General features: G+C 39.8%; 1 protein-coding gene across 2 annotated transcripts in view; it reads right to left on the minus strand.

Moving 5' to 3' along the window:
- YEATS2 (YEATS domain containing 2) overlaps nt 1-15,650 on the minus strand; it is a 112,165-nt gene that overhangs the window by 31,315 nt on the left and 65,200 nt on the right. For both annotated transcript variants that reach the window (XM_042998891.1, XM_042998892.1), the window contains exons 14-19: nt 15,223-15,330; nt 14,513-14,695; nt 6,443-6,701; nt 3,504-3,665; nt 1,177-1,349; nt 238-396 (exon numbers count right to left, since the gene is read on the minus strand). In XM_042998891.1, the coding sequence (XP_042854825.1) occupies nt 238-396; nt 1,177-1,349; nt 3,504-3,665; nt 6,443-6,701; nt 14,513-14,695; nt 15,223-15,330 (1,044 nt within the window). The remainder of the gene's footprint in view (nt 1-237; nt 397-1,176; nt 1,350-3,503; nt 3,666-6,442; nt 6,702-14,512; nt 14,696-15,222; nt 15,331-15,650) is intronic.

A 15,650-nucleotide genomic window follows, 5' to 3' on the forward strand; every position in this document is an offset into this window, starting at 1 on the left:
ATCCAAAGCAGGCTCTAGGATCTGAGCTGTCAGCACAGAGCCCGACATGGGGCTCAAACCCACAAGCGGGAGATCATGACCTGAGCCAAAGTCAGATGCCTAACTGATTGAGCCACTCAGGCGCCCCTTACTATTCATTTTCTTGGGCAACCTTAATTTCTTTGTGGAAAAGGATAAGCTGTAAAAGTTTTAATAAATGCCATAACCACCTTGTATTTGGGGTATGTGTTTATTTACCTGGGTAAACAAAGTGGTTTTTTGTCCAGAGATGACTTTTAATGTTTGTTGCCCTTGTGCAGAAGATGTGCTGACTCCCAGTGTTCCTTGGACCACTGACCCAGTAGTCAGCTGTTTTCCAGATGTCTGGGGTGATGGCTGACCAACTAAAAATGTGCCCTAGAAACAAATAAAGACCTACTCAGTAATTATTAAGTTCAAATGACTTGTCCTGACCCTTTAAATCACAAGGTCCCATGTTACAAGCTACAATGCCCCCCTTGAATTCTCCAACTCAGCCAAAATAATTGTAAGGAACAGCTCTGCTCTCAGGGTCCCTCCCAAAAGCTCTCCCCACTTTTAGAACTCTGCACAGTAGCTGTGCAGCAGGCTGCTTAAAAACTCAAGTTTTACAACCGAGTCTTTAAATCTGGATTTAATTTTCAAGATTCATAACTATCCATCCTTAGGAAGAACATTGAGAACAAAAATTCTTAAAGAGGAGTCAAGACTTTAGCAATGAGGGGAAAGAAAGTAGAAACTTGTTCCTAATCATGAATCCAACCTAACTCCAAATACCTTAACTTGATAGTACCTCTTTGGTTACTCCCTTCCAAAAGAAAATTTTCAACTGCACATGAACACTACTCACTAACTCATGGATTTGGAAGGCAAAAGCATAGGAAAAATCTTTCTTTGAGTCAGAAAGATCTGGGTTTAAATCCAAATTCTATCATTGGCTTAGCAGAGACATCTTGGGAAAGTTACTTAAGTCTTTCTGAATGTCTAGGACCTCTTGTCTCAACATAAAACAAGCCCAAAATAATATAGATTCATAACATAGCTAAAATGTTAGTATTGACTCCTGATCCCAGAGATGTAAAGATAAATCCACTACAATTAAAGGCAGTTATTAAGGAACCAAAGGATTTAAAAGACACCAGTCACAAACGATCAGACCTGAGGCGTTTGCTTTAGGATATAAGATGTGTAAGTCAGGTGCTGGGATATCCCTCCAGGGCCTGCAGGGCTCTGAGTTCCTCCTGTTCCTCCTCCTCCACCTCCGCTGCCACTGCCGCTGCCACCGCTGCCTCCGCCACCACCACTGCCCGCAGCTGAGCCAGACTGGAGGTCTGAAAATACAATGAAATGACAGCAACATCAGAAAAGGTATTAAGAGGCTTAACAGAAAGATAGATGAGCCCAGAGGGATGTTTCCCTTACAGCGACATTCCTTCCCTTTTCTATTTTCTCCTTTCTTTTCTGTAATGTATCTATTCTGTGACAAGAGTGAGAAGAACATCCTAGAACTGAAGACTGATCTACTTCCAACTGAAGGACAGTTGACTAGTTCAGCTCTCGGTACAATGAAGAACTTAACTTTAACAAGAGTTTTGACTTAGTGTGGGACATCAAGAAAGAGTGTGATAGTGACATTTTTAACCAAGTGCTGACTGGAATGTGCTCAGAGAAGTGCTTATAAACATTCTGGCATCTCATTTGATTTCAGTGAAACTGCTGGAATTTAGTGTAATTTTACAGTACCTTTTCTGTTGCCCTCTGCCCCAGAAAAAACTGTTTTTCTTCACATTTATAATGACTTCAGGGCCCCATTTTTTTTTTTCCTTTTAAAATTCTACTTTAAAGCCTTTGAATTTTTTTTACTTCCCACTTGGTGACATAATATATACAAACTAAAACCTAAATAGCTCTCTGGGTGACTTGTGGAATACTCACATTGTCCTTTTCTTACATATCTTTTATATACTACAGCTTAAGTAGGAGGAAAAAATGCCAGGGTGAGAGAGCAGAAATCACCCATTATAGTTAGTAAACAAAATGGCGACTAGCTCACACACTACATTTTGGCAAGAGTGGCTAATTTTTAGTGAACCTATTATACCAATTATACTTGGGGAGGGGGGGTGCTTTTAAATCTTATTTAACATAATTTGTCAAACTGGCTTACATACAACACCCAGTGCTCATCCCAACAAGGACCCTCTTCAATGCCCATCACCCACTTTCCCCTCTTCCCTTGCACCATCAACCCTCAGTTTGTTCTCTGTATTTAAGAGTCTCTTATGGTTTGTCTCCCTCCTTGTTTGTTAACTATTTTTTTCCCCTTCCCTTCCTCCATGGTCTTCTGTTAAGTTTCTCAAGATCCACATATGAGCGAAAACATATGATATCTTTCTCTGACTTATTTCACTTAGCATAATACCCTCCAGTTCTATCCACAATGCTGCAAATGGCATGATTTTATTCTTTCTCGTTGCCAAGTAGTATTCCGTTGTATATATAAACCACATCTTCTTTATCCATTCATCAGTTGATGGACATTTAGGCTCTTTCCATAATTTAGCTACTGTTGAAAGTGCTGCTATAAACATTGGGGTACAAGTGCCCCTATGCATCAGCACTCCCGTATCCCTTGGGTAAATTCCCAGCAGTGCTATTGCTGGGTCACAGGGTAGTTCTCTTTTTAATTTTTTGAGGAACCTCCACACTGTTTTCCAGAGCAGCTGCACCAGTGTGCATTCCCACCAACAGTGCAAGAGGGTTCCCGTTTTTCCACATCCTCGCCAGCATCTATAGTCTCCTGATTTGTTCACGTTAGTCACTCTGACCGGTGTGAGGTTATACCAATTTTACTTCTGATTGAGAGGGAAATAATTCCCTTTACGCTTTCCTTTCCAACACCAAATTGTTTTCTCTGTATGTCAAAACAAAAGTTTGTCAATCTAGATAAACCACCTAATTTCCTTGGGGTTTTAAGGCTTGTACACTAAGGCTGACTCTCTATTTCTCTTTCCATCTCCAAACCTAGCAAACTTAACATGCACATCTAAATAATGGCAGGCAGACACACTTGATTCCACTCCTATTCCTATCCCCTCCAAAATAAATATAGGCTCTCAGCTAACTTCTCCACAGGTGTCACATTTCTAGATATCACTGAAAAGGAAGAACTCTTTTTTGTTTACAGTTCACATGGACAGGTCTCTCTCAACACACCTTCAGTAGCCATACCTCTCCAATGTATTTTGTATCTGATCCCAAACTCTGAGTAGATAAATGCAAAATAACAGTATCACCTCCTAGGACTACGATCGTTTAAGCCTACTTCTAGTTAAATTATATGCATGTTTTAAATCCATGTGGGCAAATACTACCATCATACAGAGCTATGGAAATACTTCCTGAAACAGGTAAGAGCTGCCCCTGGGTGGGTGAAATGAACATACCCAGAGGCCCAAGAACCAAAGATTTAATGATGGACTAACTAGCATTGTTGGTAGCTCGTAGGATGGCTCCTTGAGGGATCAGCAGCAGTTTTCCTTTTCCTGAAGGGTTCTTGCTGTTCGTTGTAAGGTAGAGTTTGGTGCCAGGAGGCAAATTTGCCAAGTTGGCCAGATTAGTGGCTGGTAGCTGTAATGTTGCCATTACTAAAATGGTAAAGGGGAAAAGGAAAAAAAAAAAAAGAGGAAAAACAGTTATGATAAATTTGAACTGAGGTCAATGCTATCTCTAAAATTAAAACAACGTAGTAAGATACTTACTGAAAAACATACACAGTAAACTCTACAGTTTTCTTAAATACACAAGGTGGACAGTCTTAAATATCTTGCTACCTAAAAAATAATCTATATACTAGAAGAGCTTGCTGTAAACTAGAAAGGAATATTTGTACATAAATAGGGTGACCATATGTCCCAGTTTGCCCAGAACAGTTCCAGTTTATACCTGTGTCCCAATGATTATTAACAGTAATTCTTGGGGCGCCTGGGTGGCTCAGTCAGTTAAGCCTCCGACTTTGGCTCAGGTCATGATCTCGCGGTCCGTGAGTTTGAGCCCCGCGTCGGGCTCTGTGCTGACAGCTGAGTCTGGAGCCTGTTTCAGATTCTGTGTCTCCCTCTCTCTCTGACCCTCCCCCGTTCATGCTCTGTCTCTCCCTGTCTCAAAAATAAATAAACGTTAAAAAAAAAAAATTAAGAAAAAAATAGTAACTCTTTTTACTCTTACCAGTACTATAGTTTAGACAATCAATGAAATAATCACCTTATTTATGGATGAATGTATATTTCCTCCCAATTGTTTAAAGCCCCTCCAATCAATTGCTAGTGATGAATGAATCTACTGATTTGAAACTAGACTTCTTATCTCTCTCACTTTCTAAGAACTAAGAAAATGCCACAGTTAACAACTGGCACACATACTATGAAACTATAATTCAGTCTTACCTATGTCAAAGAGCTTTCGCTTATCCCTTAGAATTTACTTCTCGATGCACAGGGCTGTAAACCTTTAAATGAGATTCTTAATTGGAGACTTACACATCAAAACTTCTGCAAATGCTCTGAATCCAAATCCCCACAAAATGAAGCATACAGAACCATGTGAGTCACCAGAGGCAAAGGACTCTCATGGCCTCCTCCAGCCTGCTGGACTAGTCCTCCTTCTCATTACTACTTCACTGTGCAAGGTTTGGGGAACCAAGAACCTAGAAGCTGCCCCAAAACATCAGGGACTGATATTAAAACTGAGTGCCATTATCTCTCCACTACTGCCAGAACTAATCCCACTTTACACCATATGCATCTCAGCAAACCTCTCTGGTCTGTCACCCATACCCGGAAGTCCAGCCCCAAACTGCTCTCCATTCCTGATCTGAGTCCACCTTCTTAGGCCCTCCTCCTCCCCCATCTCTTTCACCAAGCCCCCAGGAATTCCTGCTGTGGTCAATTACACCCTTTAGAATCTCCACCTCTTTCAACCTTAATGTCTTTTTGTGTAACTAAACACTAAAAGTCCTCTGAAGATAGGACTTCTTCTGCAGCCCCTTAGCTAAAAGCTGGTTTTTTGTTTGTTTTTTTAATCTTACCTCAGTGTATGAGGGCCAGGACTAGAAGAGAAGCCTTTTTGCTCTCCAGTTTGGCTTTCAGACCATTACCACCCCTCATTCCAGAGGAAAAACCTGCTGGCTCCTGTTAGGATCATGCATGGCTCTACCACCTTACCCTTGCTTTTCTACTCTCATTTACTGAACCCCTAGTCACTTCCCCTCACTTGCTAAAGACTGACTCCTGACTCAGTCTTGCTGTATGCCAACAACTGTCATCCTCAGTGACAGCACTGCAGATGACCTGTTTAATTCTCTGGCTTCTCAGGTACTTCATTTTCTAAACTCCCAAGATCATTTCTTCCAATCTATCTCAAGCACTCTTTTTTAAGGCCACAAATGGACTTTGTCATCACCAGCAATTCATCACCTCTGAAATCTTTATTTTGGACATCTACTACCTTCTTTTTCTTCTTTCTTATGAATCTTTTATATTTATTTTTTATATTTTTTTCAAGTGTATTTATTTGGGGGGGGAAGGGGGGACAGGGAAAGAGGGAAAGAGAGAGAGAGAGGGAGACAGGGAGGGAGGAAGGGAGGGAGTAGAAGGGAGCAGGAGGGAGGGAGGGAGAGGGACAAGGAGAGAGAGAGAAAGAGAGAAAATCCCAAGCAGGCTCCACACTGTCAGGGCAGAACCTGCTTGAACTCACGAACTGTGAGATCATGACCTGAGCCAAAATCAAGGGTTGGTAGTGTAACCATCTGAGCCACCCAGGTGCCCCTATTTTATTTTGAATATATAAAGTTGGTTCTGGAATTAGTTTTGGGTTTTTAAGATTTTATTTTTACATAATCTCTACACCGAACGTGGGACTCAAACTCACAACTCCGAGATCGAGTCACATGCTATACCAACTGAGCCAGCCAAGCACCCCTATTATTTAGTTTTTAAGTTTTCTTTTTTTAATTTAATTTTTTTATTCAAGTACAATTAACATATAGCATGAGCTTCAGGTATACAATATAATGATACATCAGTATCTCAAAATGCTGCTGATAAATGACCATCCCAAGATTTTAAGTCTGAATACAACCCAAAGTGGAGATAAGGTCAAACAAAAATTATGTCAGACCAGAAAACAGTTATCAAGAAAAACCCTCTATTTCTATTACTCTTGCTAAAACACACACACACACACCCCTCTTAAACTACTTACAGATCTCTACGTAAAATGTTACATGAAGAAGATTAACATATTTTTATATACTCCTTATAGCACTAACCAACAGGTTTTCTTAGAACCAAACACTGAATAAAATCACTAGCAAAGAACAGTTTAGAAAGAGCTGCTGCTGAAAGGGCCCCGCAACAGTATCAGTTACCTGAACCCTGGGATCCACTCTTCTGAGGGCCGGCGGCAGTGACCTGAGCCTTGGTTAAGGCTTGCACCGGCTGAGCAACAATGGTGCCTCCACCTCCGCTCACAATTGCTTTGGCAACTCCTTGGGTCACAACTTGCTTTGGACCAACAGCTTTGGCAACAGAAGAGCTGGCCTTGGCTACAAGGATTTGGCCGCCACTGATTGCTACAGCCTGTTTCACTGCTGAAGGTAAAGTGGACCCAACTGGCACCCCAACGACCTGTTGAAAATAGAGAAGAATCCAGCAGTGCTTCTTCTCAGTCCTTTCAAGGACTCTTCGAACAGAACAGTCACTCTGTTCTAGCAAAGAACAAAGCAAAGTCCTAGCTATGACTTTAATTTAATCCTCTAGGAATGATACCTATGATAGATGTGAAAACATTTCTCACATTTTGGATAGTATTACAATAAAAAGCTACAGTTTTTGTCTTAACCCCAGCTACTATCTAGAACTTATTTTATGTGTTTTTAATTAAAAAAAACTTAGAAAATACAAAAATACAAAGAAAAAATTTCTACTTTTCCAGATATAACCGATTTTAAAATTTTACTTATTTTTATTAATTTTTTTTTTAACATTTATTTATTTTTGAGAGACAGAGAGAGATGGAGTATGAGCAGGGGAGGGGCAGAGAGAGTGGCTGACACAGAATCCAAAGCAGGCTCCAGGCTCTGAGCTGTTATGACAGCACAGAGCCCGATGCGGGGCTCAAATCCACAAACTGTGAGATCATAACCTGAACCAAAGTTGGACGCTTAACCAACTGGGCCACCCAGGCGTCCCATAAATTCTATTTATTTATTTATTTAATTTTATTTTATTTTTAATTTTTTTTAATGTTTATTTATTTTTGAGATAGAGAGAGACACAGCATGAGCAGGGAAGGGGCAGAGATAGAGGGAGACACAGAATGTGACGCAGGCTCCAGGCTCCGAGCCGTCAGCACAGAGCCTGATGCGGGGCTCGAACTCACGAACTGTGAGATCATGACCTGAGCCGAAGTCGGACGCTCAACCAACTGAGCCACCCAGGCACCCCAATTTTATTTATTTTTAAAGTAAACTCTACCCCCAACATGGGGCTCAAAATCATCACCCCAAGACCAAGAGTTGCATGTTCTATCAACTAAGCCAGGCAGATGCCCCAGAAATAACCTCTTGATATTTTTAATGTATTTGCTTCCAACTCTTTTTAATATACATTTTAAAAGATTTTTTAAATATTTATTTATTTTTGAGAGAGAGCATAAGCAGAGGAGGGGCAGAGGGAAAGGGAGACACAGACTCTGAAGCAGGCTCCAGGCTCTGAGCAGTTATGACAGCACAGAGCCCAATGGAGGGCTTAAATTCACAGACCATGACATCATGACCTGAGCCTAAGTCGAACACTTAATCAACTGAGCCACCCAGGTGCCCCTTCTTCCAACTGATTTTTAAGAAAAGTCATCTTTTTCTAAATACTTCCAATTTTTCATTTCCTTAAAGGTCAACATTTGGTTAAAAGGTCTAAGCAAGAATATTTTTTTAAAAGACCCAATACCCAAATTATGAAAGTTGAAAATATCTGGTTCTGAAAATATTATAAAGTGAACTCTTTCAAGTAAGAAAATACTACAGAACTCTTCAGACAAAGTCAATAGAGGATGTTAAATTACAAGAAACAATTCAATTAATGGTAAATTGGGGCAGGGTTTCCACTTCCCAGTTCTTTATTTCATAAAAAAGAACTTCTCACCAGGAACTATTGCAAAGAGTCTTTTACAAGATTAAAAGAATACCCAAAGACCTGCTCTCTAAAAGTGAAAATGAGAAAGCATAAGCACTTCTCACCCATCAGATTGGAGTCAAAAACTTTAAAGTCTGATAACACCAAGAAGTGGCTAAAGGGTCTGGGGAAATAGGAACATCTATCTGTTCCCTGATGAAAGAAAAGTAAGTTTGTACAGCCACTCCAGAGAGGTACTGGCATATCCACTAAAATTGAAAATTCAGGGGCGCCTGGGTGGCTCAGTCGGTTAAGCGTCCGACTTCAGCTCAGGTCATGATCTCACGGTCCGTGAGTTCGAGCCCCGCATCGGGCTCTGGGCTGATGGCTCAGAGCCTGGAGCCTGCTTCCGATTCTGTGTCTCCCTCTCTCTCTGCCCCTCCCCCGTTCATGCTCTGTCTCTCTCTGTCTCAAAAATAAATAAACGTTAAAAAAAAAAATTAAAAAAAAAAAAATTAAAAAAAAAAAAAAGAAAATTCACATACTCCATGTTGTAACAATTCTACTTTTAGAAATATATCCTAGAGAAATCTTAGACACGTGCTCAAGGGAACATAATGTCCAAGATAGCATTATTTATAATTACAAAAAAACTGTCAACAAACTTAATACCTATAACATGTAGCAACATACTTAATGTCTACAGGTAGAGTAATGGATAAATTGTGGTATAAGACAGACAATGGAATAGCATACACTAGAACTACATGTATCAGCATCAACAGACTGACAGTACAAATCCTGAATGGAAGGGGAGCTGAAGAAAAACAGAATATATATATATAAAAATATATTTTACGTAAATCTTCAAAATATACAACATTACATGTTATTTATGGCTATGGATTTATGCAATACAAAGTATGAACTCGAAAGCTACACATTCACATTCATGATAGTGTTGCTCTGGGGAAGAACAAAGTGGACTTCAACTCTGTCATGTTTTACTAGGAGAAAATATGAGATGAAATAAATATGAACGTGTTAATTTGGGGTGGAGGATACATGGGTATTGATTATATCATTGTATTTTACTGAAATTTTAGCATCTTTTTTCAACTAAAAACAACAGGATTACCTAAGATAAATGATAAACATGCAACTGATGAATGAAACTCTTAAGTTAAATAATTAATAAATCATACATGGTTTCTTTTCAAAGAATGTGAATACAGTAAAACACACTGGCCACATGCTTGGACAATATGACTGATGTGAAGAAAACGGTCCCCTAATCAAGTGTTATAAATCACCGTGTAACAAAGAACAAAGAGTACGGGACTTTATAAGCAGTCAGACCTGGTCTCCCAGTTTTGTTCCACTAGTTTGTAGCTAGAAAAGTTATTTAATGTTTGTGAGCTTTAGCCTTAGACAACTCATTTATAAAATATGGATAAGATCATGAGGCATAAATGAGGATAAGTTTATCAAATGCCTAGCCAGTATGATGAACACAGTAAATGATAACTGCTGCTCTCCATGGCACTGGTTATAATTAACTGAAGAACAGTAATTTATGAGGTTACATGGAGATGCAAAGGATACAGAGTGCCAAATGGATAAGCATTCGGCTAGGGCAGAGGACCTTAGTCTTAAATCCTAGACTCATTTAGTCAAACAGAAATTAAAGTATATACCAAGTGGTATCTGCTTTAAAATATCCTAGAAAGAGAAATAAGATTAGCAAAATGTTGATAATTGTTGAAACTGGGTAATGGGCATTATAGGATTCATTACCAAAGTCTCTCTACTTTCATATAAGTTTAAGGCAGGATGGAAAGGAAGGATGGAAAGGAAGGATGGAAAGGAAGAAGAAAAGACTCAAAGACTCAATGGGGAAAAGCAAGTTAACTTAGAATAGAGAAGAAAAATCCTCCCAGCTATACTGGCATGGTTAAAACAATCCAGATCTCTCTACTCTGACTGTATAAGCCTCATTCTGAAGGCAACATGGAGTGTCGCTGTGGCCAGAGCTGGGCATAGTCACTTCCCCTACAGATGTGGAAGTATAAACTCTTCTTATTAATCAGCTTTTTTTTTTTTTTAAGTTTATTTATTTATTTTGAGAGAGAGCGAGCAAGCACACGAGCAAGCAGGGGAGGGGCAGAGAGAGAGAATCTCAAACATGTTCCACATTGTCAGCGCAGAGCCCAAAGCAGAGCTTGAACCCAGAAACCATGAGATCATAACCTGAGGTGAAACCAAGAGTCAGATGCTCAACCAACTGAGCCACTCAGGCACCCCAATCAAGAACTTTTCTGTGTATTTATGGAAAAAAAAGTTTCTTAACGTAGGAAAACATTTTTGGAATACGGCACAAAGTGCCAGTTGAATCCCAATATCCATTCTTGTTTTCTCTCTCATAGTAAGAGAGCTCCCGGTTTTTAGCTATGTGGACATGGCCACATAGAATATTTCCCAGCCCAGGGCTGGTCTTCTGATTTCTGGCTAAAAGAATAGGAAGAGAAGTGATGAGTGCAAATTTTGGGTTATGCCTCCTTACACCTCCTTTTCTCTTCCTGCTGGCCAGAAATGCAAACATGGTGGCATGAGATAAAATGGTTATCTTATTAGCCCACAACCTGAGAACCAAATTTTGAGAATGGCAGAGCAACAAGATATGAGTGTCTAGATTCTTGATGATTGTCGAAGCGACATACTAGAACTGCCTACTGGTCTTTTATGAGTGAAAGAAAAACTTAGGCTTCTGGTTTTTGTATTTCTCTTTTATAGTAGTCAAACTTTTTTTTCCCAAGACGAGAGTCTTCACATTTCCTGAATATATCAAATTTGGTAATTCACTGCATGAACTAAATTACACATCATCTATTTTCATGTTCCTTTTTTTTTTTTAATTTTTTAAAATGTTTATTATTTTTGAGAGAGAGAGAAAGACAGAGCATGAGCAGGGGAGGGGCAGAGAGAGAGGGGAGACACAGAATCTGAAGCAGGCTCCAGGCTCTGAGCTGGCAGCACAGAGCCCAACATGGGGCTCGAACCTATATGCCTTCAAGCTGTGAGATCATGACCCGAGCCAAAGTCGGCCGCCGAACCGACTGAGCCACCCAGGCGCCCCTATTTTCGTGTTCCTAAACCAACAAACAAAGCAAAAAAATCTTAAAGGAAAACATATGGATTGGACCTATTTTCTTTTCTAAAACTCCATGCATCTTAACTTGCTTTTCTCAGCTGTATCAACCTCTATTCTCACTCAACGGCTTCAAAATTTCCAGGATATGACATATGTAATCTCTCCCAAGAGCTAAATAAAATGTGGTATCCCAAGTTGGCCACAGGAGGGCAGTTTTGATTAGCAGAGCTTATCCACTAGGAGCATACCACTGGCAAGATTAGCACCCCCCAACTCCCCCCATCTTGTTTGAAAAAAGAGAGAATGAGGAAGTCTGGAATTCTACTGGGGAAAATCCTACTCACAGCTGTCTACAGACATCATAAGGAAGACTCTTAAGTAGGTCACTATAACCTCAAATTAGTTTTTCTTTCTTTCTTTTTTTTTTTTTTTTTTTTTTTTTACAATATAACACTTTGGCCTAGAACGTGAACTTTTCCCATTCACAACACTTCTCTCTGCATTCCTAACTTCCTCTAGTGTCACAAAGCAGACACCCTTTGTTCTATATTGTTGTAAATATTTCACTTTGATTCATGCTCTGATTCAGTGTTTTTGTTTGTGCTCTGTACAGACCTTTGCAAGTCAGAATTTACTTTAACAACCAGAAAGTAAGGATTCTATGTACGCAATTTTCTCTCCAGACACTGAAGAGTATGGCCAATTATGATTTAGTACTTAATGATAAGTACATGGTACTCCTGCACATTTACATAGGATTTGTCCTTAGTCATTTAAGCTACTATCATTTATTAAGCGCTCGCTCTGTGCTAAGTCCTTCATGTACAATGGTTTCTAATTCTCCTATAACTCTGAAAGGCAGAGGAGAGTATTACTCCCTTTTACTAGATGAAAAAACAAAGTTTAGGAAGACAAACCTGCCCAGGTCACACAAGCAAGGAGTGGCTGAGATCTGGAAAAGGCTCTAACTCCAAAGCTCACATTCTTTTTACTATGCCACACTGGTTCTTTCTCACACGAACCCACTAAGTACTTAGCTGTCCCTTAAAACAGCACCTCTCTACTTTCATGAAAAAAGATAAGCTGTATTTCTATTGTGTCAAAGTTGAATGGAAGGTAAAACAGTATCATTTTGCTCAAGCTTCTGCTTTCTGGGCAGGCACTTCAGCAATAACCAGGGACAGTCTGTACTTGCAGACAGCTCCTTATCTGGAGTCCAAAGCATATACTAAATTTCCTAGGTAAACAGGAAATGTCTTTTCTCATGGTCTTCTGCTTTTGCGCATTTCTTTCACACTCCTCTATGCCTTTTTCAGGTGCCCTTAAACTCTATTCAGGGCATTCTAGCACAAACCCATCCATTTTTTCTTAGTTCTGCATTGCCATTAAGTAGGTGGCAATGTGACAAGAAAGCCAATACAGTTGTTCAGCAACACAGAGGAGTGGATTTGCAAACTGCAAAGTGTAAAAAAGTGAAACTAATTTGTTCAGAGCTTCTGAGCATAAACAGCAATACTATTGACTCAAAAACCTAAATCAGACATTCCATGTAACTTTGGTGAAGCAAATTAGATTCTGAAGAACATGTAAAATGTGTCTGAGTAACAAGCCCAGATAATAGTAACAGAAAGGACTTTGCCAAAAGGCTTACCCCTAAGGCCAAAAAAATGGAGCACTGGGAAGCAGTTGGGGGTGCCTGTCTTCGTGATTCTGGCTAGAGAAGCCCCAAAGTCAAATATGATGCTATAGCTTGGTAGTTCCTAATTTTGCCTAATCACATGAGTCAGCAGGATAGCTTAATAAAAATCCAGATTCCTAGGGCCCCTAAGAATATTCTGATTCAGAAAGTTTGATGGGGGCCTCAGTATCTATATCTATACGTTTTAAAGTTAATTTATTTACTTATTTTGAGAGAGCGAGAATGCATGTCCATGTAGGAAAGAGGCAGAGAAGGAGGGAGAGAGAATCCCAGGCAGGTTCCGCACCGTCAGTGCAGAGCCCAATGCAGGACTTGAACTCCCAAACCACAAGATCATGACCTGAGCTGAAGTTGGACACTTAACCAACTGAGCGTCAGTATCTATATATTTTAATCATCAGATGAGTCATGACCAGATAAATTTGGAAAAGTGGTTAATGGATTCTTATAAATTTTAGAACCATACAGATTTTAGAACATGAATTTTTGTCTCAATTCATGTGTAGCTATCTAAACTAACCAAAATATCTAAAACCATTTTTCTATTTTAAAGTACTCTTCTCAAAGCAATTCATCTATCCCTAGATAGGCTGGCTTTCAAGTTGAAAAGCACTTCATGTAATATTCTGGATAGCTTTACAATGTATCTGCCCCCAAAATGAGCTAATTTAGCTATGTTCTAAAAGCGTGTTTAGGTTCCAGACAATGGCTCACAAATTTTTATTAGCTCTGCAATGGAAGATTATGGAATCAGCAGACCTAGGTTCAAATCCTGTGTCACTTGTTAGCTATATACTCTTAAGGAAGTTGGTTGACCCCTCAGAGCCACAGCTTCCTTGTTTGTAAAATGGGGTTCAGAGTATCCACCTTACAAGGCTGTTTGAGAATTACAGACAGCGTGTGAGAAGAGGACACACACAGGCACTCATAAGCACAACCAATGCAGGAAAACATGAATCTACATGCAATTTTATAGTTCTCTCGATATATTAATTCCTCACATCTCCAAATTATAAAACAAATAAATTCTCTCGAGGGTCAAGAATCAGGAAAAAAAAAAAAGTGTCAAGAGTCAGTAAAGAGATCACACAGCCTGAACATCAGAGGTGTAAACTGTAGCACTTGCCTACCAGAAATAAAGAAAACAGTAGACCTTGGTCCCGTGGCCTTTACACTTGAATCAAGTGGGAAGTTGTGTACATGAAGTCTATCACCTTTATTGTCAGATGACAGTGTCCCTTTGCCTCCTCAACTGTTCTGGGGCCCTCTACATGACACACCGCTGCTCTTGTCAAAGATTACTGCAAGAGCAGATGGGTTTAACATTGACTGACTTGCTTTTCCAACATGGCTTCCATCTACAGGTTTTCCTGGAATCAGCAATCCTATCACCTGAATCTTGTCAGCACCTGCCTATTATTTAGGGAAATAATGTTCAATTACATAATGACCTCCCCATCCCTACCCAATTCAAACCTTGGAGGGCTGGATCTTTGGTGACTGGGATGTCCCTTCTCCAGCAGTTAGGACCTGTTTTTGAGGGGACACAGCTATCATGTGACCCCCTTTCACAGTCACATACTGAGGGAGTGGTGACTGGCTGGCAGCCCCTGTTGCAGGCACATGAGAGGCTTCACCAGGTTCCTGTTTGATGATTACCTGGCAACAAACATGATAATGACACTGAATAAACATTCCATGAAAAAAGCCACTAATATCTGAATCTATTCAGCTTGTAGGAATGAATGAATGAATGAAGCTCTGTAAAAATTGACCCCACCAGAAGAGTAAAACAAAAACAAAAGCAAAACAAACAAAAAAACCCCGCTTAAATATAGCCCATAAGAACTATCAAAAGGACCACAAGTAGGATCTGGATTTGATCCTGTATTTCTGCAAACCCAACCTAGTCCATTTGTTCTGGATTTTGGTGGCAAATGGCAGAAGAAACAAACACACACAACGTTTGTGCTCTCTGGAGTTACCGTCTTGCTGGACTCCAAAGGCTGCCCTGTGGACACTACTGAATAAATGAAAACATGTTGCAGAAGTAAGATCTTAAGAATTAAGGCATACTAAAAAGTAACGTGTAGTAAGGTAGTGTCCGTCAACTCCAATATGCCACAAAAATTATTATGTAACAAAACCATATCAACTCATGGGATAATGCCCTAACAAATACTCACTTTTGTGAAAGCTCCAAGTCCTCCAGTTATAGGCTTGGGACTCTGAACCTTAGGGTGACTCCCAATTGGACAAAGAGGCGGCATAGATGCAAACAAAGAATCCTCCTGCTGTGTATGTAAAAATATACACTGTTCAATTATGATACAATAAGTGATTTCAGATATCCCAGTCACTTACTTATATTTAATATAAATCTGTGACATCCTCTAGCAACATAACCAATACACAAAAGAAAACTAAAAGCTCAAAACTCTTTGGAGTCTTCCAAGCCCCCACACTTGCATTTTAATATTGTCTTAGAAACCAAATGCAAGGAAAGGCTATAACCTGGCAAGAACCTACTCATCTGTGCCCCTCACAGGCTGAAAAGACTCTTATCATACATTTGACTCTTATCTAACATTTGTAGACTCTTATCTACAATGTA

The sequence above is a fragment of the Panthera tigris genome, chromosome C2 (genome assembly GCF_018350195.1).
Source record: "Panthera tigris isolate Pti1 chromosome C2, P.tigris_Pti1_mat1.1, whole genome shotgun sequence".
Lineage (NCBI taxonomy): Eukaryota > Metazoa > Chordata > Mammalia > Carnivora > Felidae > Panthera > Panthera tigris.